The 25,812-nt window shown below is 36.8% G+C and overlaps 2 protein-coding genes across 8 annotated transcripts in view; one reads left to right on the top strand and one right to left on the bottom strand.

Annotated features, from left to right (window-relative positions):
- The first annotated feature begins 9,325 nt into the window (after positions 1–9,325).
- Positions 9,326–19,232, top strand: LOC125253809 (ATP-sensitive inward rectifier potassium channel 1-like). Of its 2 annotated transcripts, XM_048167947.1 has the most exons (4): positions 9,326–9,464; positions 13,299–13,380; positions 15,613–15,711; positions 17,499–19,232. In XM_048167947.1, exon 4 carries the CDS (start codon positions 17,512–17,514, stop codon positions 18,628–18,630), a length of 1,119 nt encoding a protein of 372 aa, XP_048023904.1. In that variant the 5' UTR covers positions 9,326–9,464; positions 13,299–13,380; positions 15,613–15,711; positions 17,499–17,511; the 3' UTR covers positions 18,631–19,232. The 2 variants fall into 2 exon arrangements, with proteins under 2 accessions (XP_048023904.1, XP_048023905.1); XM_048167948.1 differs by lacking the exon at positions 13,299–13,380 and having other exon boundaries at positions 9,375–9,464.
- A 1,714-nt stretch (positions 19,233–20,946) lies between these two features.
- fli1 (Fli-1 proto-oncogene, ETS transcription factor) overlaps positions 20,947–25,812 on the bottom strand; it is a 40,872-nt gene continuing 36,006 nt past the window's right edge. For all 6 annotated transcript variants that reach the window (XM_048167940.1, XM_048167945.1, XM_048167941.1 and 3 more), the window contains 4 exons: positions 24,566–24,625; positions 24,185–24,247; positions 23,897–23,944; positions 20,947–23,210 (listed from right to left, as the gene is read on the bottom strand). In XM_048167940.1, the coding sequence (XP_048023897.1) occupies positions 22,681–23,210; positions 23,897–23,944; positions 24,185–24,247; positions 24,566–24,625 (701 nt within the window). In that variant the 3' untranslated portion in view covers positions 20,947–22,680. The remainder of the gene's footprint in view (positions 23,211–23,896; positions 23,945–24,184; positions 24,248–24,565; positions 24,626–25,812) is intronic.

Below are 25,812 nucleotides of genomic sequence, written 5' to 3'. Positions count from 1 at the left end.
TTTTTTCTGTGATTGCAACGAGCGCTTTATTAAGAAGATGATGCATGGTATTAAAATCTGAACTTAATACAGTCTTTTTAAGACTCTTGTTGAACTAGGATAGCCTTTAAAAAACCTTTATGAAAGTAATTTCAAAAAACATTTTTCACACTTTTAAGAGAAGTAAAGAATGTGTTTTCCTTTAGTACACATGCATGCACCTAATTTTGCAACTGGAGCGGGGTGATAGGTGAAAATTACAGTATTTTAGAATAGTTTTTTCTGAGAAAGACAAAAAAAAACTAATGGAAAATTAAACTGCAAAATTCGATTTCAAAAAATGGATTGTCTATCTTTGTAATTCAGCAGTGCATTATAAGATGACAGGCTTGCTAACTATGTTTCATTTTTCATAAACTTTAAGTGAGTTTCTCTCAATACCAAATATTTATACAATCATAATATTTTCTGCACAGTTAGTGAAGCTAAATATATGTTTGATAGCTCAGTTAATGTAATATGTAATGTGTTAATGCATAGGCACACACACACACACATATATAGGGTATATAATTTTTACTTTTGTTTTTTGTTATTTTACTATATATTTTTAGTTATTTGAATATGTCAAGCTAAATTAAAAGAAAATGAGAAATGTTGCTTTAGCTACTTTTTTCCATGCATCATCGCTAGGAAAGTTTGCTTCATATTTGATGTTATAACATACTCTTTTGGGTCATGCTAAATATATATATATTTTCTTTTTTCTTCCTCAAAAGGCAAATATCATATTTGTTGTTATAACATGCCCTTCAAACCCTATTGTTTAGTATTTCTGTTAGCGGTCTTTTTGCAGCACTCTTCATGTTTATTGCAATATTTACCATTTTCTTTCTGACGCTTTTTTTTTTCCTTTCTTTTTTGCTGTGGAATAAAAATAGCACAGCTCGTCCCGCAGTGCATCATTGGTGGTTCTGGAATATTTCTAAAGGTCCTTCATAAGGTCCTCTGTGAAACACACTTTTGGCAAAGTTGGTTGGATTTACCTCAGGTTGAGCGACTGTAGGTTTGCCAAAAAATTAATTTGTTATGGGGCTGTTAGATGTCCCTATACATATACACATATATACAATACTGTTCAAAAGTTTGGAATCAGAAAGTGTTTTTTTTTTTTTTTTTTTTTAAATACTAAATTGTACTAAATATACTAAATTATATACTAAATTGTTAAAAAATGTGTTTAATTTTGCTTTGGTCATGTCTTATTGGATCTAGGGCAGCAAGTGAGTGTTATTTGTCAGTTTTTTTTTTTTTTTTTTTTTTTGCATTTTTGTCACTACCCTATTTCATTATAAAACAGTTACTTATAACATTAACATTAAATTAATAAAGACTAGTTTATACTGAATAATTTAACATTTAACAACACACAAAAATAAAGAGAACAGATTAAATTCAAATTGACCCTATTTACTTAATGCACTTTCTGGGTCTTATTCTGAATGATTCACCAGTGTATAATATTCCAAAGAAAAACAATTAACAAATTGTGCAACAGGTCATTGTTGCTACTTTCAGTGACATCAAAAGTATTTGTTCCCCCTGGCAAACAGATATAAAAACAATACGTCAGAAGAAAAATGAAATGGCGATTAAAATAAACACTGAAAAATAATTCATCACTAAACATAGTCTGCAGGCAACAAGAGTTTCAAAGGTTTGACATCAACTATGATGCACATTTTCCTATTGAGGTGCATGAAGGGAAAAATAAATAAATAACACGGCCCTGGGGAATGTTATAACATCAAATACAACGTGCATTTTCCTATTGACAATGTAAAGCATTAACTAGCAAAGTTATATACATCAAAAAAAAAAAAAAAAAAAAAAAAAAGCTAGTGATGCTGAGGTCATGGTTTTGAAACTTAGGAAATAGCCAAGTCATGTCACCTTTATTTATATAGAGTTTTATACAATAAAGAATGTTACAAAGCAGCTTTACAGTGTTAAACAGGTAAATAATGATCAATGATGCAAACAATTGCTGTAAAGCAGCTCCAAAAAGAAAACAGTAAACAGTCATTATTCAGTTGAAATCAGTTCAGTGTTGATTCAGTTTGGTTCAATAACTGTGTAAAGATTATCAAATATGGAATGAGTTTAATTAATCTCTAAAGCAGTTCCGCAGAAAACAGTGAGTTCAGTTCTCATCCAATTGTGTCAATAATACCGCTGAATATTACAGTAAGTGTCCCCAACTCAGCAAGCCAGAACCCAAACTCCATCAGGCGACAGAAATGGAGAAAAAATCCCAGGCTCAGTCGGGGGCAGTTCTCCTCTGGCCAATGAATGAACATGGTGTGATTATGATTCAGGCTGCATCACAAGTCAGAAGTCAGATTGTGGATCGGAAGCATACAAAATATTTAACCTGGTTCCTTCTGCTTGACGAAGCAGTCCATTGGGGTCTCGTCTGAGGATCTGTGCCGATGGCTGTCGTGTCGATGAGGTCTTCGCAGGGGATTGTTCTAGTAGACAAGGTCTTTGTTGACACTCAGGGCTGCGATGAGATTGCGTGTAGGTGCAGGTCAATTACTAGTCATCCATTTTTTTTTATATATATCAACATTCTGTTAATTTTGTGAAGTGGTATGTTTCATCAGGGCATGAAGAAATATAGAGCTGAGTATCATCAGTGCAACAGTAAAAACTAAGGCCATGCTTCCTTGCTACCCTCCCAAAGGTTGCATGCACAGGAAAAAAGCAACGGTCCCAGTACTGAGCCTTGCGGTACTCCACACTGAACTTGTGATCGATATGACACCTCTTCATTTACTGCTACAAATTGGTAACGGTCTGATAAGTATGATTTAAACCATACCAATATATAACCACTAATGCCAACATAATTTCGAGTCTATTCAAAAGAATGTTGTGGTCGATAGTATCAAATGCAGCACTAAGATCCAGTAACACTAATAGAGGGATACAAACCTTGATTGGATGATAGAAGCAAATCATTTGTAACTCTAATGAAAGCAGTCTCAGTACTATGATATGGTCTGACTGGAAATCCTCACAGATACCAATTCTTTCTAAAAAAGGAACATAGTTGTGAGGATACTGCCTGTTCTAGTAGTTTTGACAGACAACGGACATTCGAGATTGGTCTGTAATTAACTAATTCTCTAGAATCAAGTTGTGTGAGAGGTTTAATAACAGCCAACTTAAAAGTTTTTTTGATATGTATCCTAACCCTCTACTGCACACATGTTGATGGCACATGAAATAAAAAAATATTCCTCATAATTTTTTGGTTCATTTGGGAACATTTTATTGATTAAAAAAAAATAAAAATTCCCCCAACCCCAAAATATTTTTTCGTTGCCTCAGGGCAACGTTGTGCGACAATGGTACAGAGTCATAGAGAAAATTATCATCAAAATCAATTTTTAAAAAAAAAAAATTCAAGAAATCATTAAGTAAAAAGGGAAAAACACTTGAAAGACATTGATATATTGAATTTGATACATGCATATGTCTGTATCATGTAGTGTGCTATGCCATATAATGTACTTCATGTAATAAGATGTCACTGCGTACGAAACTTCAAAAAGCAGCTCTTCTCTGCTGTGACATAGTGGTGTATGTTACAATTTTTGCACATCACTTTGGGTGTTCCTGCACACCCAGGAACCCTGCATCTTCCCTTCTTATAATACATTGTGGCCAATGAGAGGTACTGTCTAAAACCTCCTCGAAAAGTACCCCTTATCGCACAATGTTGCCCTGAGGCAACGAAAAGAAAAACTGAATTTCTGAACATGCAAAATAAAAAAAACTTCATAAAACCTGACAAAAGGCTTCTCTACACCTTCAAACACACACACATATTTTTTATGTACAGTTCATGTCATTTTAAATAAGATTACTAAAGGAAATAATATTGCCTTCTTCTCACACCATGTGCTCCTGTGACCATGTGTCAGAACAGGACGTCCCACCTTTAAATGGTGCTTGATATTGACTCCAACACCTTACTGAACTGTTATTTGGTACTTTCTCGACCTTTCTAATTGGTTGTTATCATTTAAAGAAAAATGTACTAAACATAGGGCTTAAGAAAAGAGGGCTAATGACAATAATGAATTAATCGGATTAAAGAATACGTAAACTGATAAATGTCTACCTTGAATGCAACCATTTTTTCTTTGTTTTTGAAAAGTTTGGAGTACAGACGACAATGCTGTAAAAACAATCCCTGTTCACACGGATCAGTAAATGACTAAAAACGCTGTGTTATTCATGCCAGTCCAGAATCTGGCGATGTCAATTTGTAAAGAAACACTACGCACCTATCTGAACACATAATATGCACGCGCATAATGTTACCGTTTTCAACGATAACGGTATCGTTTTCAAAAGCTTTCACTTGCAAAATAGTCTGCATTTTCAGGCCCTCAAAACTCTGTTGTTGTGTAAATGAACGGCATAAAAGGTTTTCAGTTTTTAGGTGTTGTGTAAACACCCCCTAAAACATACTGCCAAAGCTACACTTGAGTGGTTTATAACCAACAACCTGTCTCAGAATTGCCTAGTCAAAAGCTAGATCTGACTGAGAACCTGTGGCAAGACTTGAAAATTAGCGTTCACTAATAGTTCCTATGTGAACTGACAGAGCCTGAGCAATTTATTTCTTGAGCAGCTTTAATTAAATTGCAGTTTTGCCAAGAGGAATGGGTAAAAAATGCAGGATTCAGATGTGTAAAATTGACATATCCCCCCAAAAAACTGCAGTTGTAATTGCAGCCCAAGGTGGTTCTACCAAATATTGACTTATGGGGATGAATACTTACTCTTTTTTGGCTGTTGTTTAATTATCTCGTGTTACAATTAATTTTCAAACGCCACAGTCAGCAGTGCTTGAGGCCCGGTACACAGGCTCGGTTTCATTCGTGGTCCGTGTGTGAATAAGTGTTATTGTCACCTGAGTGTCATGAGATATTTTTTCTCTTTTAATCTCTTAACAGGAAAAATGTGCATCATAGTTGATGTAACAACAAAACCTTGTGGGTTGGGTGTTTTTTTTTTTGTCCTATTTACGCATCATATTTTATGTTATAACATGCCCTTGAAATTCTGTTGTTTTGTGTTCACTGCAGCAGTCTTTTGTATTGAGATAGTTTTCAGTGTTTATTGTAATTTCTCTACCATTTCACCTGGTTTACAATTAATTAATTAATTAATTTGCTGTTCTTTGAAAACAAACAATGTTAAACACAGGTTTATCTCTAGTGCATCATTTGGTGTTTTCAGTATGTTCCCTGTAGTAACTATTGAGGTGGATAATGCTGCTTTCAGGCTGTCGGAACTGTCATAATTGAGTTGCAAACTTTGAAGTTGCACCTTAGCAGCCCTTCAAATGATAATTACAACTGGGAACTTCAGGAATAATTTTGCAAATAAATATGCATTGCCATCTTTCTCTGTACGAGCGTCTTTTGCTAAACATAGAAATGTTCTGTTATACAGTCAATACTTTATTCTCTGTATTTTGCATTGTTAAGAGACAATTATTTAAAATAAGGATAATCATATTGACTTTGAAAGCCTTGTGTAAACCAGGATTTTAAGGGATAGTTCACCCAAAGGATAGTGTTGTTTTAGTTTCATTTTTTTGATGTTTTGGTTAAAATTTTAATTATAGATCAAATTAAACTTTTAGTAATTTTGTTGACTGTTTTTGACATTATTATTATTATTATTATTTTAAAATGTTTAGATGTTATTAAGTTTTTAGTTTATTTAGTTTTTGTAGCCTACTTTAGCTTGAAGGGGCTATATATGTAAGAATTTTCATTTATTTATTTATTTCTTTTTCTTTTTTTTATTTCCAATGTGTGAACAGCTTGTAACAAAACTTAAACAAGACCTTCCCAGACTTCCTAGGTTGCCTATAAAGCCTGTAGACTGATTTGTATGTGATATTTTTGCCAGGAAAATCAAAATGAAGTTCAGGATTATGCTGAAAGAGCAATTCTGTACTGTATTGTTAATGTGTCATGGAAAGAAAAGGGATTACTTCAAGCTATAGTCTCATATAGCCGGATCTGTATAGTCTGTAGTCTCAAATATACAAACCTGATTCCAAATTGTGGATAGAATATAGATAACATATCAAATGTTGAAAATGAGACATTTTGAAATGTCATGCCAAATATTGGCTCATTTTGGATTTCATGAGAGCTACACATTCCAAAAAAGTTGGGACAGGTAGCAATAAGAGGCCGGAAAAGTTAAATGTACGTATAAGGAACAACTGGAGGACCAATTTGCAACTTATTAGGTCAATTGGCAACATGATTGGGTATAAAAAGAGCCTCTCAGAGTGGCAGTGTCTCTCAGAAGTCAAGATGGGCAGAGGATCACCAATTCTCCCAGTTCTGTGGTGAAAAATAGTGGAGCAATATCAGAAAGGAGCTTCTCAGAGAAAAAATTGCAAAGAGTTTGAAGTTATCATCATCTACAGTGCATAATATCATCCAAAGATTCAGAGAATCTGGAACAATCTCTGTGCGTAAGGGTCAAGGCCGGAAAACCATACTGGATGCCCGTGATCTTCGGGCCCTTAGACGGCACTGCATCACATACAGGAATGCTACTGTAATGGAAATCACAACATGGGCTCAGGAATACTTCCAGACGGTGACGGTGAACACAATCCACCGTGCCATTCGCCGTTGCCGGCTAAAACTCTATAGGTCAAAAAAGAAGCCATATCTAAACATGATCCAGAAGCACAGCCGTTTTCTCCGGGCTCATTTAAAATGGACTGTGGCAAAGTGGAAAACTGTTCTGTGGTCAGACGAATCAAAATTTGAAGTTCTTTTTGGAAAACTGGGACACCATGTCATCCGGACTAAAGAGGACAAGGACAACCCAAGTTGTTATCAGCGCTCAGTTCAGAAGCCTGCATCTCTGATGGTATGGGGTTGCATGAGTGCGTGTGGCATGGGCAGCTTACACATCTGGAAAGGCACCATCAATGCTGAAAGGTATATCCAAGTTCTAGAACAACATATGCTCCCATCCAGACGTCGTCTCTTTCAGGGAAGACCTTGCATTTTCCAACATGACAATGCCAGACCACATACTGCATCAATTACAACATCATGGCTGCGTAGAAGAAGGATCCAGGTACTGAAATGGCCAGCCTGCAGTCCAGATCTTTCACCCATAGAAAACATTTGGCACATCATAAAGAGGAAGATGCGACAAAGAAGACCTAAGACAGTTGAGCAACTAGAAGCCTGTATTAGACAAGAATGGGACAACATTCCTATTCCTAAACTTGAGCAACTTGTCTCCTCAGTCCCCAGACGTTTGCAGGCTGTTATAAAAAGAAGAAGGGATGCCACACAGTGGTAAACATGGCCTTGTCCCAACTTTTTTGAGATGTGTTGATGCCATGAAATTTAAAATCAACTTATTTTTCCCTTAAAATGAAACATTTTCTCAGTTTAAACATTTGATATGTCATCTATGTTGTATTCTGAATAAAATACTGAAATTTAAAACTTCCACATCATTGCATTCTGTTTTTATTCACAATTTGTACAGTGTCCCAACTTTTTTGGAATCGGTTTGTACTTTATAATTAAACTAACATAATAATTTTTTATTCTGTCGACATGATGCCAGTGAATTGCAGAGCTGGTGCAAACATCCATATCACTATGATCAGTTGCTTTCTTAGCTGTTGTTTTCTCACCGCAGGCATTTTTGTTGTGTGTTTCTTTTGTAATTTAGAGGAAAGCGTGCAGCACATATTTACATATTCATCTAAACGTCACACTCAGCTGTGGATGCCGTCAGGATGTTTGCTGAAAGAACGAAAAAGATCTCTGTTGTGAGTATATCGAGGCTTTGAATCACGTTCAGTCTCTTGTACATTAGGTGTGCAGGAGCAATATGTTCACTTAACGGCTGTTACAGTCACGCCCGTCCTGAACTCTGTTTCCCATGATCCTCCCAGTTCCACACCTGAACTCACTTCTTCCTCATCATCTCTCCCGCTCTCCCTGGATTCCCTGCACCTGTTCTTCGTCATCAGCACACCCTTTATGTTGGACTCACTCCTTGCACTCCTTGTCCGTTCTTCTTGTTCGTATGGTTGTTAGATGTGTTCGCTGTTCTGTTCCCTTGGATAAATAAATACCTGCGTTTGTAGAAGTCCATTTTTGCCTAATCCCTGCTGCAGCAACACGATTATAACGATGGTCACCAGCGTTACTAATAACAAGGGTTTCTGAATACTACGTATAGCCTCTTTAAACTAAATGAAAATGAGAAATGTTGCCTTGGCAGCTAGCTGAAATAATATATATATATATATATATATATATATTTTTTTTTTTATATATTTTATTTCAGTGAATGTTTGTTTTATTTTAAGTAATGGAAATGTAACCATGGCTCACCCTCATGTCATTCCAAACCTGTAGAAGAAATATTCTGTGTAAGATTATATTTTGTTAACTTCTTTTCCTGTCTAGACAATAGAATTCAATGTTACCGAAACTGTTTGGTCATACAGCTCTGAAACGACATGAGGGTGAGTAAATGATGACATCATTTTCATTTTTGGCTTTAAGATGTTTCTCTTCACTTTTACTGTAGGTGACAGCATTACTAATGAATGTATACGGCCACACTATATATGTAGTGTTCAATAGTTCAATGCACTTTACTCACCCTCTGAGCTGAGTTTTATAATAAATCACACTGGACTGTTTCATTTTAGCTTGAAGTGGTGTTCAGCGCCCACATAAGAGAGTATAACATGAATGCTTGTCATGTTAACAGAAGAGAGGATTAGTTTGTTGCATTAGCTGTGCATTCAGCAGACATTACAGCTACATTCGGGTCTGAAAACAGAGGTTTCATGTGCAGCTCTGAAGACTTGATGAAGCTGATTATTCATGAGTACCATATGTCAATAACAAGCAACAATTTTGTGTGTTTGCTCAGCGGTGACACCTTTCAGAAAGTACCAGAATTGCAATGGTTCCACTTGCTAGTGCCATAAATATTCTTAAAGTACTTAGAGGTGATGTTTCAAGCAAGACATGGAGCAGAAAATAGGTTTTTTCTCAGATGCTTTCCTTCTTGAATTAAACAAGGAGCTGTTGGCAAATATACAGACGCTGTTTGCCAACCGTCCTTGGCCTTGCCTATACTGACAGCTTTCTGCTGGCTAGACACCAGCTCTGACTGCTGTAGTTTATCAAGCCAACCGAGGATCTAAACAGGTTCTGGCACATTATAAAGTACTATGTATCTATTTTATGAACTCTTTGTACTCTCAGTGAATACAAAAAGAGGCCTGAAATGCAGAATCAGCTCAATCTAGATGAAGAAGGAAGTGCCAACGGACTGTGTATTGACAGATTGAGGTAAAGTTTTCTCGACACTAAAGGAAGGTGAGTTGCCGTTTTTTACTAAATACACTACAAGCTATACTAACAAAAGAAGCTGACTAAACCATCAAACCTAACACACATGTTTTTAGCTAAACAATGGTCTAATGACTGATGATTCACATTTATCTCTGATTTTTTTTTTTTTTTTTTTTTTAATCAATTTAACTGTAATAGAGACTGGACATTTTAGTTTGATTATTGCATCAAGTTTCAAAGCTGTGTGTGTGATTTATTAAGACAATACATTTGTAAAAATGATTTGATTTGATTACTTTATTTCGAGCCATAGAAATAAAAATATTGTACACAGAAAAATAAATATATTGCACAATATTATACATTACACCCACACTGGGTAAAGAAAAGAAAAAGAAAAAAAAATGGAATAACAGTATCTATAAATATATTTCAGACATGTTCACAGTTTATATATTATTATAGCTCAAAAAGGAGTGGGAAGAAGACAAACTTATTTAACCCCACCCCCTATTCATCCTAATTGAATGGTTACTAATAAATATATTGTTCTTTATATAAAATATGCATTAGATATTCTCTTCAAATCCACACAAAAATATTTATGCACAATCGCACATTTGATGTTAATTTTCACTGGAAATGTAGTAGCTTAAACAGTAGTAAACACTGCTGACAAAGCCAAAATTAATGGGTTCGATTCCCTGCAAAGGCATGAACTGATACACCTTGAATGCAATGTACATTGCTTTAGACAAATGTGTCTGCCAAATCTGTCATCCATCCATCATAAAAATATTCCATATGGCTTTAGGGGGTTAATAAAGGCCTTCTGAAGTGAAGTCGACTTGCACTAGGCTTAGACGCCTCTCGCCGTTCAAATAGGGCTGTGCAACAAACTCAAACTCTTCTTCTCTTATATTGAAATCCTCTGACATTTCTCTTTAAAAATTCTCGTTTTAGTCTTCTAATTCATGACCGGTGTTTTGGTTTGCTCAATTGTCTGTGCTTCCACGTTCTTCATTGCGTCAGGTCAGGGGTTACTGTTTCGCCACAAAGAGATGTGTACGGCTATCGGCTGGAAGCTAGTTATTACAGTTAATAAAGTTTTAAATATGGATATTTGTCTTACAAAAAAACAACAACAACCCATTGCTTCGCTTCAGAAGGCCTTTATTAACCCCCTGGAGCCGTATGGATTACTTTTATCATAGATGGTTGCACTTTTTTGGGCTTCAAAATCACACACCCCCATTCACTACCATAATAAAGCTTAGAAGAGCCAGTATATTTTAAAGGGATAGTTCACCTAAAAATGAAAATGTAATGTTTATCTGCTTACCCCCAGGGCATCCAAGATGTAGGTGACTTTGTTTCTTCAGTAGAACACAAATGATGATTTTTAACTCCAACCTTTGCCGTCTGTCAGTGGTATAATGCATGTCAATGGGTGTGTGAGGCCTGAATGCACTCTGATGCCGGAAGTGATCGCTTGCACTCACAGACATATACGCGAGAGATCACTTGCATCATCAGAGCGTGTTTTCAGACCTCACCAACCGGATGCACAAAGCAGTTGGACATAGTGGTGTATTAGAGGTAAAAAATTATAGAAATACTGTTCGGTTTCTCGCACAAACCGATCGTTTCGTGTCTTAGGACATCAATGTGTCGTCACGAGCCAGAGGTTTAATTTGGATTTGTCTGTGCATGTTTTTTTGACTCTTATAAATTGTGTTGCCATTGACATGCATTATACGACTGACAGACGGCAATGGTCAAAATCATCTTTTGTGTTCTACTGAAGAAACAAAGTCACCTACATCTTGGATGCTCTGGGGGTAAGCAGATAAACATCAATTTTTCATTTTTGGGTGAATTATCCCTTTAAAATATACCTCCGGTTTTATATTTCTGAAAGAAGCTAGTCATATACACTTACTGTAGGTTGGCTTGAGGGTGAGTAAATCATGGGATAATTTTCATTTGGGTGAACTATCCCTTTAATGTCCTAGATGGATAAATCCTTAAATCTAAACGAGGTCTTGATGAACCTGTGCTGTGGATTCACAAAGTTTGACCTTTGCATGATTTACACTCTACAGCTTTAGGCCTTTCATTACAAAACACTATAGCAGTTGTGCATGGACAATTGAGTGGAGAACACTAAACTTTAATTTGGCACATTTGCATTTTAAACAGTCATTTGTTTAAGTCCACTAGCAAAACACCACAATGAATTAAGGCAGTATCATTCTTTCAATGACAGTTAAAGGCATGACTTGTTTCCTTGGATCCCTTTATGTCAAGTCAAGGTTGGTTTATGGAGTAATTCAGGTTTTTGCTGGTATTTAAATAGAGACCATGACTTTACAATGAATGATACATTGGCCATGAATGATAATGACTTCCAGGACTTGAAGTCAATGATACACAAAACATATTCTTAATTTGTTTTAATAAAAAACTTATTAAATAGATTTTAGCTTATAGCAAATAACGAGTATGACTTTTGGCTTTCGTTTTCGGCCGCTGGCTGAGACTGAGAGAGCGTCAAAATGATCCAAAGCTACAATAACTATTTAGAAGTCAAAAAAGCAGGCAACAAAAGCAGAAAATATGGGTGGGAGTGTCGCCTGGAGCGTGTGACTCATTCGAGTCATTCAACGGAACTAAGTTGGTCATTAACGTTCACACTTCAATAGTGAAATACCCCCTCAGCCACCTGGCACAGGTGATTATATCATTATGATCACAGAAGGGTGAAGAGAAACTTTACTTTGCCACCTCGACTAAGCGGGCAATGCTTCTGTGAAATGTTTGAATGAGGGAAAAGTTCAGAAAGTCAGGCATTTTTCCAGTTTAGAGTCCTTTCAGTGCTTATTGGTAACATTTTATATGCTGGGAGGTTTTCATAAAAGCATGTTCTGTTCAGTCCTGATGGCCGATTTTCATGCATGAAAAGAAATGAATTTCAAAATAATTTGTGAAGTAAAACATCCATGCATGGCCATAGAGACTCAGCATTTCCTAAATAGAATGACAGGCGTTTTGTCATATAAAATGGATTTGAAATGTACGACTGTTGCCGTTTACACAAATACTCTCATAAGTTCATATCGTAGCAGAGAAGTCTGTGTGGAAAAAACTTGTTTCTTGGATCAGTGATCTTGAATGGCAGCCTAAGGCAACATTTTGTGGTTTGGTATTATTGAAAAGTTTATTATGGATTTTCCATTGAAAGCTTTGCTGAGGTAAATTTGGTCTTCGCCATGTCAAAGCACACAAAGGTATTGAACTGAATGAAGATTATAGCCGAATGACTGACAGGAAAACCAGGGTATCTTCTTGACCTAAAAGATCAAGATCAGTTTCTTACTATTCAGAATAGTGATTTAAACAACAGCTGTGGACATCCAATGAAGAGTCGTTTAGACTAAATTATATTTTGTCATTTGATCACATACTATACTGATGCAAAACAACCAAAAGTGTGGTAATACTTGAGAAACGTTTATCTGTGTTTATGCTCAAGGCTCTTTGAATTCTAAATCACCATTGCTTTAAATTGATTCAGTTAACCAGACAACACAAGGCCAATTTGAAATCTAATCATGAAAGAAAACTGTGAAACTAAATTGAAACTAACATTCAACATGTTACTCAAAGCTTTTTTGCATTGCTTTGAATATCTTTCTTTTCTAGTTTTATGAGTTAGTTCAACCAAAAAAGGAAAATTCACTCATCATTTACTCACCCTCATGTCATTACAAACCTGTATTCTTTTGTGGTAGAGGATATTTTGAGAAATGTCAAACATTTTTTTTTTTTTTAATTCTTTCTTTTTGTTTTCCACAGAAGAAAGAAGGTCAGAATCCAGGCTATCCTTAACATCACATTTTGAACTGTTAATCACAGTTATTAACTGTGCAAGTTAACTGTGAGTATAATATTTCTGTAATATAGCAGTTCATTTCTTAGAAATGTACATGCACTCAAAAAAATTTCGGTCTAAATTTGAGTTTTATGTAATTGAATTACATTCAAATTTTCCATCCATTTGGATGACATAGTTTTAACATAAACTAATAAACTTAATGTGATTCATATCATATGTAAATGAAATAGATAAGATTTATGTAATGATACGCAGAAAAATGCCCAAGTTAATTAACACTGCTTATTGTTCACGTGTGTGCACACTACTGAATTAAAGTACCATTGAAGCAGTGTCGGAGTTAATGAGATAATTAAGTGATGATTGAACATTAATGATGAACACCTGCTGTTAACAGCACTTTATTTTAAGGTGCTTTGTTATACTGTAATTAAACATTTAAGTACTGAGTAATAGCAAATACTTTCTATATAGAAAGACGATGCACTCGTATTATTATGAATGGGAGAAAGTGCAACACGCAATATGGAGGAATAAATCCCGCCTTCTAAGTAAGAGACAATAGCGATTGGTAAAGTCCGTTAGAAGCTCCAGTTCTCCAGTCAGATGCACGCTTAAATCTGTGCATGCGCGTTAGCTTGATGCAGCCTGAAAAATGACATTTTTTGTCATGAATTGAGTGTTTAGAAACAAAATTTATGAGACAGCTGATGTCAGATTTCTTTGATGATTTCAAATAGGAAATTGGCAAACAGCTTTGGAGAATTTGGTTTCCCCATTCAAAGAGATAGGAGCTGCACTTGCATGCCCGAGAGGCATTTCAAAGATGGTCGCAGAGTGAAATGACTCGTCTTAAAGAGACTTTGGTAATATTAAGTAACTACATGTACTTACTATAGGGTTAGTATTAGGGTTTGGTTTGGTTTTAGTTACATGTAATTATATATAATTTATAGTTATTATTATAGTAACTACATGCAACGTATGTAAAAATGACACTGTAAAATAAAGTGTTACCACACACATTTTAGAAACAATATAGTTATTTTGTATATTTAGCTACAAACAGTGGAGGAACAACTTTTGCGCGTCTCTCAGTTAGAATCAGATTTGATGACCGGAACTAACTTTTGTATAACGTAATGTGTAACACAGAAATTTTTTAGCTTTAATTATATGATTTGGTTGTTAAAACAACAAATGAGAATTTCAACATCAGTCCCTCATTTCGATGACAAAGGACCGTATCAATGTCAGCAGACTTGTAGAATCAGTCTCTGTGGAAAGGGAAAGGCTTTGAGTTCTCAGGTCGAAACCACTGTCATTTTTCACTCACTGTCCAAAGAACAAAAGAACAGAGAACGAAAGATGAGAGATTACTTCGGAAAAGCTCGTCTCAAATGCCAGTCGGTCTGTGAACTTCCACAGTCCTGGATCTCATCATCTTCTGTATCATATCACTGATATGTCTTTTCACATTTCTGATCTGATTTGCTTTGCTAGAAGAAAGATGATTCTGAATATCTGAGAGACCAGACTGAACTCGCATGGAATGATTCATATTTGTTCTAGACTTTGAATCAGATCAGAATTATGTACAATACAAACATGAAGTAAAGTGTGTTTCTAGCACACATATAGTTACGCATGTTCGGATAGACACTGAAATCCACACGACAAAAAAAATTTATTTACAAATGCGAGTCTCACTATGGGATTGTGTCTGAATATTAGTCTGCGGCAATGGTTTCATCAATTTCACACACCAGATCAAATCCTCTTTAGTTGCAGCAAAGCGTGACCTGTGACCTTTGTGATTTGCAGCTTGCTAATGACCTGAAACATTCACAGAACCCTGATTATCACTGCATACATCATTTAATATAGCATGACCATCGCTGCTGACGAATATTTATGGTAAAGCAAAAAGTAAAGTGATTTTGTCGGGGTACCGGCGTGTCCTGATCAAGCATGCAGGAGTTTGTGCGTGTGTTGATACGTACTTCCGTCTTGAAAGTAAAGGCACTCTGCACTCCTCTTGTGTAAAGCATTTGTGTGTATGCATTTGTCGATTTGTGTACACATAAACACGGGATGACCATGTGAGTAGGAGGAAAGCCTACAAAAGGGAAGAATCAGGCATGAGTTGTCACAGACACCTGGAAGGAAGGAAAGAGAGAGAAGGAGAGAGTAGCGGAGTGTGAAACAGTTGAGGAGGGACACAACTTATTAATGAGTAACACACACATGTTCATTTCCAATTTCCTGCTTTAGCTCACATTTAAAAGACGGGAAAGAGCGGACAAGAAGCAAGTGGACCGGTGAGCGACTGAGGAAGCTTGTGATTCGCACCTCGTCAGACTTCTCTAGCAGGTAAGCTGAACATCTTTCCTACGTGTGTCTGGTCTGGTCTGCAATGTAAATCTCTGCTCATCTGATGTGCAGTCTGGCTCGCTCATCAGCACCGATATTCCTCATGGTATTTTGGGAACATTAAATTCATAAATCTGCGCAGCAGATGATTGGTGGTGGATGGGAACTGCGGGTTCCTCTGGCTGGGCTGAACAGTTGCTATTCTGTGCTGTAATTGAGCTTCAGAACAGAGTTGATGTGTATTCTAATAGACTCTGCATTAAACATTAAGCACACTCCAGAGATGGAACAAATGGATCTCGAGCAGCACTCAGTCGCTCATAAACGACAGATAAGCGGAGATTACCCGCAGCTAACTGCCCTGAACACGCTGCTATGCGATGCCTGCATTTATCAACGCTTTTATTTACTGTTGTAATTAAGTACAAAGAAACATTCAGAATGTGTCAAGTGGAGTAAAATGATCGTGAATCAAAGCCTGCGGCGGAAACGGAGGCCTGGCGAACGCAGTCAGGTGTGAGATGAAATTCGCTGAAGACTTATTGATTCAACTAATTTGCACTTGTATGCATAGTTAAAAACTAAATCTTTTTTTTAAATTGCGGTCATATTTTAAGAAGGTCTTATCAAACACCGACTTAAATACTTTTACAAGTGTGTCTTGTCATTTGCCTTTTGGAAAAATGTAGGTTTCAGTTTCCAGCTGAAATGAACACTCAAATCAACTTACACTGTTGGGTTAAAAACAACCCAAGTTGGGTTGAAAATGGACAAACCCAGCGATTGGGTTAAATGTTTTCCCAAAATGCTGGGTAGTTTTTATTTAACTCAACTATTGTTTAAAATTACTGTATTGCTTGCTTAAAATGAACCCAAAATATAATAATTAAATTAAACAATAATAATAATTAAACAATAAACATTTATTAAATTGCTTATTAATAAATGTTCACCTTTTAATTATTATCGTTGCCTCTAGTAATTATGTGTCTGATTTTTAATTTCCAACATACTTTGGGTTCATTTTAAGCCAGCCATAAAGCATTTTTTAAACAATAGTTGGGTTAAATAAAACTGTCCAGCATGTTGGGCAAACATTTAACCCAACCACTGGGTTAAAACAACCCAATTGCTGGGTTTGTCCATTTTTAACCCAACTTGGGTTGTTTTTAACCCAGCATTTTTTTTTTTTTTGAATATATGATTACAGTGTCATATAATTGATTCATAAATAGTTACTTTGGCACAGTTCCTAGCTAATTACTATGTTATGAAACTTTATCAGCAGTGTTGATGTCATTTTCTAAGAATTCAGAGATTGGCTTTTGGCTAATTAATATTAACACACTCACTCATGCATGGCTTCTTGCACTAAGCACAGCCTGGGAAATTATAGCTAGTTTCAAACAAACTCTCATAAAGTCCCAAAATGCAAAAAAAAAAAAAAAAAAAACTGCATCAGCAGCTAATAACATTGCAATGAAATGTGTCATTGGGAATGTTGTTTGAAATAACCCAAATTCAAAAGAATTGTTTACTGTTTGTAAAATGTGAAACCACCTCTGGTGTTCACATGCACGTACAGTATGTGGACAGATTTGGCTATCTTATCTCATGCATAACAATAGCTGGTGTTTATCCCTAAATACTCCAGTCTGTTGGACAACATGTTCTCTGTCCTCATTTGAAACGCTGTAGCAACCAAATGACTGGAGCCACAGTTTTGCAGTTTTGCATTAGGTCCTGGTTTGGTTCTAATAACAAATATTTCTTTATTCTCTTCCCAGACACACCCTCAAAATGACTCGCTCCGTGAGAGAGGTGTTGAAAGAGTACATGTCAGAGCGGAGGGTCCGCAAATATCGCCTGGTGACCAAAGATGGCCGCTGCAACATCGAGTTTGGCAACGTGATGCACAGAAATCGCTTTGCATATGTCCTAGACATATGGACCACCTTCGTAGAGACCCGATGGCGTTTTGTCATCTTGCATTTTGTCGCATCCTTCACCCTCAGCTGGTTTATCTTCGGCCTCATCTGGTACTGGATCGCCAGAGACAACGGTGACCTAGAGTGGCAGAATCCACCCAATAATCACACGCCATGTGTTTACAGTGTCACCGACCTGACTTACGCCTTCCTCTTCTCGCTGGAGACCCAGACCACCATCGGCTATGGCAATCTGTACGTGACCAATGCCTGCACGGGAGCCGTGGCTCTGATTATAATTCAGAGTCTTATGGGTGCCATAATCAACTGCTTCTGGTGCGGCGTGGTTATGACAAAAATCGCCCTGCCCAAGAAGAGAGCCAAGACCATAACGTTCAGTGAATCCGCAGTTATCTGCCCTAAAAAAGGCACTCTTTGCCTTCAGATCCGCGTGGCCAACCTGCGCAAGACCCTGATGATTGGCAGTCAGATTTACGGCAAGCTGTTGAGGACCACAATCACCCCTGAAGGTGAGACCATCATCATGGACCAGGTCAGCATCGACTTCATGGTGGATGCCGGCAAGGACAACCTGTTTTTCGTGTGCCCTTTAACTCTCTACCACGTCATCGATAAAACCAGCCCGTTCTTCGACATGGCCGTGGACACTCTGCATCAGCAGGAGTTTGAGCTTGTGGTGTTTCTCGATGGCACGGCCGAGTCCACCAGCTCCTCCTGCCAGGTCAGGACTTCCTACATCCCTCAGGAGATCATGTGGGGATACGACTTCCTCCCTATCATCTCCCGCAGCAAAGAGGGAAAATATCGCGTGGACTTTTCCAATTTCACCAAAGTGGTGTCCGTACCGACCGCTCATTGCGCCTACTGCTACCACAATGAGGCAGGACACCATCACCACTCCATAACTGGCATTGATAACCAGGGCTTTGAGGTGATTGACATTGAGCCGCCCAGCAGCACCAAAATGTAAAGCTTTTTGACTGACACGTACTGTATCTATTGCTTGGAGCAACATTGCGAGGTCAACATCTTGCACTATACCAGAAGCACTGGACATAAATGCTTTTTGTCTCTCAAAGTGAGCACAAGGAGCAAGATGAGTGTTATTATGTCTTGAAATACCCCTTATTTTAGAAAAACTGCAAAATGATGTCTTGAGAGAGTAAAAGTGGAGCGCCCATATTGCAGTTATTATTATTATTTTATAGCGACTAGCATTCAAAACTGTGTCAACTGTCTCTTTGTTCTGGCAATATCAGAAGTATAAAGTGTGAATGGTCCTAGAACTGTCTTCTGTTACAGGGTCATTGTGTTAGGAGTTGTGAGTATTAACTGGAAGTTTATTAACACAAGATTGACTTTTATAGAAAGAGAGGAGCAATAAAAGTCAAAGATGAACTGATTTCAAATACCAATGAACCAGCAGATGCTTTTATGCTCTGAATAACTCTGGGATGGTATGTTCCTTTGTAAATTAATAGATATTGTTAATATTGTATTATTGAATTTGTAAATGTCATTTGTAATATGTAAATATCAGTTTTTTATAATTAAAAAAATATTTAACTGGAATTGGTGTGTTAATTCATTAAAGTGTCTTTATTAAAATCAACCTACATTTTCCAGCATTCACAGCTAAGAATGACCACATGGGGGCGTACAAGACAAAGCTATAGATGACAAACTGTCAGCTTGACAAACTTGGTTTTATATCCACAGTGCTGGATCCACACTGACTGACTGACTGACTGACTGATTGTTTGATTGATTGATTGATTGATTGATTGATTGATCGATTGACTGTTTGTTTGATTGATGGATTGGTGGATGGATGGATGGATGGATTGATTGATTGATTGATTGATTGATTGATTGATCGATCAATTGACTGTTTGATTGATTGATTGATTGATTGATTGATCTATCTAAAAAATGCTGGGATATAAACAACCCAAGTTGGGTTGAAAATGGACAAACCCAGATGTTTGCCCAACGTGCTGATCAGTTTTATTTAACTCAACTATTGTTTAAAAATGGATGGCTTAAAATGGTTGGAAATTAAAATCAGACACATAATTACTAGAGGCAACAATAATAATCAAAAGGTGAACATTTATTAATAAGCAATCCAATAAATGTTTATTGTTTAAATATTATGCATAAAACTTATTGATAAACAATTTTAATTCATTTTAATTTTAAACAATAGTTGAGTTAAATAAAACTACCCAGCAGGTTGGGCAAACATTTAACCCAACCGCTGGGTTAAAACAACCCTATCACTGGGTTTGTCCAATTTTAATCCAACTTAGGTTGTTTATATATATATATATATATATACACATTTTTTTTTTTTTTTTTTTTTTAATTAAAAAGAAAAAAAGAAAGAAAAAAAAATCCATTCCCAGTCCCAGGCTCCTAAGACAGCAGGGCCCTAATGTGGATCCTGCATAAAAGTCTCATCGTAGACATAAACAAAGCAGTCAGTGTCACGGCTTTCCTCTTAGCAGCGATGATTACTTGGAAATTTGTATAGCTCATAAGACATAAACATGTAGTCTTATGCGTAAGAAAGGGTGGTGCGTGATGGAGTACAGTTGTCTAAGGCTGTGTCCTGCTGACTCACTACATGACACATCAAATAATACAAAGCCTTTAAAATATATTAGATGTGGGATGAAGATAATACCCCGAAGAGCTTTCACTGCCAAACATTGAATTAATACATCTTACCTTAGACTATCCATACGTGTTTATAATCCTTTAGCACTGATATTACATCATTGAGTATCAGATAGAGTAAAAGATATGCATATTTGGTGTGTTGTCCGAGGGGAGGGCTCCAAGCTCGGAATTTGGTCCGAACCCAGAGTTCTGGGAACCCTGGCTGGGATAGGAACCAGCCGAGAGTGAGGAGACAAGGTATATATATATATATATATATATATATATATATATATATAGCCTCCTCTTGTGCAGATCATTTAAATGTGTTCCTTCATTAATACTCAACAGATTTAATGTCATCATGGTCCTCAGATGTCATATCATGTAGTCTAGACCATAAGATTGATTCATGAACAGCAGTTATGTTAATGTCAGACAGATTTTCATATTGGTCTGTTTGCAAGTGTGATTTAATATTTGATGACTTTTATGTGATCATATAAATTCAGTGTAAGCAAATACATGTTTAGTATACACCACCCTTTTAACAAATTCAATCAAAATATCACTATATCGGCCAAAGGACACACACACAAAAAAAGTTATATGGAGAGATTTGTAATGTAAAAACATTTATTTTGTCACATTTTACTTATTCAACAGACCCTTTTACAAAAGGTAATACTTAAATTGCAGAAACAACAAAATTAACAAAAAAGATTAATTGCAATATTTCATATATATATATATTTATATAGCAATAAATTTAATATCCGAATACTTGCATATATAAAATAGCACAATTCCTTCATATCTGAGAGTGATCCAGAGATGGACATTTGGGAATTTTTGATCATCTTTTGTCTTAATGCTACAAAATACAAAAGGGGAAACCCTTGTGTGAAACTAACACTGTTTTTTAGGCACATACGTTTGCCAGTAATACGATTTGGCATTGAGGGTTTATTATGGCACTTTGGAAAACCGATTGTCTCTAAGCATGTTTGGTAAGGCAATTGCTTTTAGTGAATAAAAATATCAACTACATATCAAAATAACTTTCTTGTTGTCATGGAAACACGCCAAGAACTTTAGAAAATGCATTTTCTGAAAAATACAAGAAAACATTCATAAACTTATTGCCCATATGTACAGATACAAAACACCTACGTAGTACAAACTACTACCTTCAGGAACTGATAAAAAAGTTTGCATTTTGACCGAGGTCAACTCGTATTAACGTATGATTCTTAACACTGTCACATATGAAAATAGCTCTGCATAATTTATACAGTAAGATGCTTTTAATGCCTAGTTGACCTTTGATCAAAAAAAAAAAAAAAAAAAAAAAAAAAAAAAAATACTAGCAAATAGGTCTGACAAACGCACAGCGTTCGCGAATCTCTGGTTTCAACGTCTCGTGCTGCTGTTTTAACTGTTATATCGTTTCGAAGAGGTACTTTGCATGACGCCCACATTCAGCGATCCAAGAATCTAGGATTTTTAAGACATGCAGGAATGCAAATACATCTCATGTGAATTTAACACTTTGGCTGTTTTGAGATGAAATCGAGCGGATTTACACTGGCCAATGAGGGGACAGTGAGATTCACACGGGACATCGTGCATCAAGAAATGTAAAGCAGGTTTCGATCCATTCGACAAAGCTTTCACATCAACACTGTCTTGGTCATCAGCATAGAGGAGTGCTAAAGATGAGTAAGAGAGTTTAGCTTGAGCCAGCTAGCCTGAGAAGCTCCTAATAAACAACCAGACGCCACGTCCTCCAGCAAGGAGGATACATGGCGGCTGAATGCCAACATTTTTTTCCAGTTGCCAGATTTGCTTTAGAAAAGAGAGTTTCAGTCACAACTAAAAAAGATAAATTCATGTAACCAAGGTGGGTTTAGATAAAATCCAAAAGGGAAGCAGGGACTACGTCCAAAAATATAAACACTCGGTTCACAATTGCATTAACACACAGGGTGAGTTTACAGTGATTCGTTTTTTCGGTCATCCGGCCGACTTATACATAATAGATGTGGTCTTTATTTGGTAGAAAGGGACTCTGGCCCATCGGTGCAGCTTTCGGGTGTGGAAAGGCACGAGAAACATGCTCAAACTCTCCAAAACAAACACCAACCCAAGTCCTTTGAATAAGTAGTACTCCATTTTGAAGAGGATCAGCCATTTTTGGTCCGTTTTGTCTGTACTTTCTCTTTCTTTTCCAACTTCTGCTTCCTTATACAAACTTTTCAGCCAAAATCCCTTCCTTTCCAGCTTCCTGGTTTGTCTTCGCTCCGAGTGCGGTTCAAGTTTTGGCATACGGGGAGCTGGTGAGAGGTGAGGGGATCTAGTAGTAACTGCCTAGGTGAGAAGGCACATGTGAATTGGTATGACGTGGCACGCTGGGATTGGGATAAATCCCACCTGTCGGAGAGCTCCAGTATGGGGGGGTGGGCCCGAAGAAATTGGAGGACGTGACGGGCATGGACGGAGGATGGGCCGAAACGAAGTTGACCTTCTGCTGGTGAGCGTGGTAACTCGGTACGTACGGCAGGTCGGTCGGGTACTTGTACATGGTGGACTCGGTCGGATGGGGCTGCAAGGCCTGAGCGATGCCGTGGAAGTCAAACTTATAGGCGTAGCGTTTGCCGTGCACTTTGGTCATGATGTTTTTGTCATAGTAGTAGCGCAGGGCGCGGCTTAGTTTGTCGTAGTTCATGTTCGGCTTGCTCTTGCGCTCACCCCAGCGACGCGCTACTTCGTCTGGGTCCGTCATCTTGAACTCGCCGTTGGTTCCCTCCCAGGTGATGCAGCCGGCGTTGGCGCTGTCAGAGAGAAGCTCTAGCAAGAACTGCCACAGCTGGATCTGACCGGAACCTGGACAAAGAGAGAGAGAGAATTTTACCACAGATGCACGATACATCGACCGTTTTGGGTCTTTATATATATTTGGGTTGATTGGGACACTTTTTCCTATTGCAATATTTAAAAAAAAATCAAAGGATAACCCCAATGGATTTCTAGCCCTTGCATTAGCTCTACTACTAGATATATTTATGGAGATGATAAATAAAAACTCGTCCTGTGCAGCTATGATCAGCTGTTTGGCTGAGCTTTCGATGTTTTGTTACCGAAAAAATGTAAAGATTACAGATTAAAATGTGCGATTAAGTTGCGATTAATCGCGAGTTCACTCATGACAATCATGCGATTAATCGCAATTAAATATTTTAATTGATTGACACCCCTAATTTATACATATAGTTCTTTATAGTATTTATTATATTATATTACATATTGCTCACTGTTAGATCATGTTAGTAAATGCATTTATTAATGAGACTTTTTGTAAAGTGTTACCAAAAAATGATTGTAGTTTTAGTTGTGATATTTTAATTTATTTAGTATTTTGGAATAGCAGAGAGATAGTACAGAATCAACTGATTCTCAATTACTGGCCATAGCAAGAACATAATCTTGATAAAATATTAATATCTTAATAAAATAAGTTTCTAAATTGAACTGGTTTTCTTAAAATACAAAACCATTACGTTTTCTGTTACCTGGGTTGGCAAGTCGACTGCTAGTGGGTCCTAATATCTGGTAAGGGTCTGAAAGGAAAGAGAAATGAATCTGGATGAACCTTTGAACTGGATAGTTGGCAAATGACACAATTTAATTGGAGATCCAGCAGCTGAACTCTAGAAGAATAGTACTAGCAACAAAAGCGACATGAGTTCAGTTCCCAGAAAATGAATTTATATACTCCAAGTGCACCTTTAGGCTGCCACCTGCCAAATGCATAAATATAAATATGAAAATATATTTTAACGCGCCACATTCCTGCTTACCTGGCTGAGGCCGAGCCTGCTCAGTGTTCTTGGACACGTTCGGAGAGACCACTGTAGGAGAGCCTGAGAAATGGAAAGAAAGAGAGCGCGACAGCAAGAAAGAGAGAGAAAAGTTCAGCACATTCGTCTGGACGAGCAGAAGCACGAGTCTCGGTCCAAAGAAAACAAGGGCAATGGCTGACCGAACTGCTAAGCACTTAATGGGCCCCTTCAGCTCCCTGTGTCCCTAAACTAAAGCCTGGCCATCTGCTGACTCTCCAGCATTACTGTCCAGGTTAAATCACAGATCAAGAACATCGCCCACCATGGATGATGCTTACAAGAGTCTGTCCACCCCAAAAAAAGCACAAGAAAATGAATCAAGGTCGACTTTTGACTCACCTTTGCTGCTGTGCATGTTGTTTGACCAGCCTGCCCTCCGTACAGCATCATAAGACGCATCTGGAGAAAAGAGAAAAGAATTTAAAGGTATTTTTGTAACCTGCTATTGCTATTCCAAAAGCTGAATGTGGGTTTGGAAAATGTTTTATTGTTCCTGCTAAATTTTATTTAGATTGATTGTAGCAGTTTATATCCCACTCGATGTCCTTACCTGAGAAGACTTTTTGTTCATATTTGCTTTTGTCTTTTAAGAAACGTATGATTGTGCTAGAGCTCTTTGCTTTTATCTGACAAACTCACTACACACGTACTAATGCAAGCTCACTGAGAAGCCAATAATAACACTGTCAGGATTGCAGTTAGAATCTGTTTGGATGTAAGAACATCATGATCATCAGCTTGTCTCTGTTTTTAGAGAGAACCACAGATTGCACACAAATTTTGAGCACTTGGGTTTCTGAGCCAACAAGTTAAGTTATATCAGTCTCCCAGGCTTCAGTGGTATGCGTTATGTTCCAACAATGAAATATTTCCTGCCATCACATGTTTTATTAGCACAACATAAAAACATGAAATAGTTTCTTTTCCAATAACTTTCCAAGTAAATTGTGAACATTTTGAAATGTGAAAGTCTGTAAATATATGTTGGTTAAGTGCATGCATCTTTTTTTAATAAATTGATTCATTAAAACTGTTGGAACTCCTAAAAACCCAGTGAATCGTGTTCATTTATCCATCAATATCCATCAGTTTATCTCTCACTTTTGAATCATTGCTGCACTCTTTTTCCTGGCCTTTCCTTACAGAGTGCATTTATTCTGAATGCATGAAATACAAATCATATTTGTGCTGATAGTGATGCACTGGCTATAGAGAGCATTGAGACTTCAAATGGACAGAAAGTTCACAGACTGACACATTCAAGTGCATTACCATCTACGGTGCCTGTAATCTGCTTATTTCTTTTTATGCAATTCTATTGCGGTACAGAGCAGGGTTATTATCAATAGCTAAAACTAAATCTAAAACCAAAACCATGAAAAAAATTTGAAATAAATTGAATATTAACTGAAATAAAATAAAATAAAATATAAAAAATATTATTTCAGCTAGTTGCAACATTTCTTATTTACATTTAGTTTAAGTTGAAGTACTAAAATAACTAAAGCTAAATAAACTATAACTAATAATTAAAACTGTACAAAAACTATAATAATAATAATAATAATAATAATAATAATAATAAT

This window comes from Megalobrama amblycephala, linkage group LG19 (assembly GCF_018812025.1).
Source record: "Megalobrama amblycephala isolate DHTTF-2021 linkage group LG19, ASM1881202v1, whole genome shotgun sequence".
Classification (NCBI taxonomy): domain Eukaryota; kingdom Metazoa; phylum Chordata; class Actinopteri; order Cypriniformes; family Xenocyprididae; genus Megalobrama; species Megalobrama amblycephala.
The sequence above is the reverse complement of the archived record's forward strand: the minus strand, read 5'-3'. Positions and strand labels throughout refer to the sequence as shown.

Coding starts and splice junctions, on each gene's coding strand:
- LOC125253809 (XM_048167947.1), top strand. CDS start 17,512: ATGACTCGCTCCGTGAGAGAGGTGTTGAAAGAGTACATGTCAGAGCGG.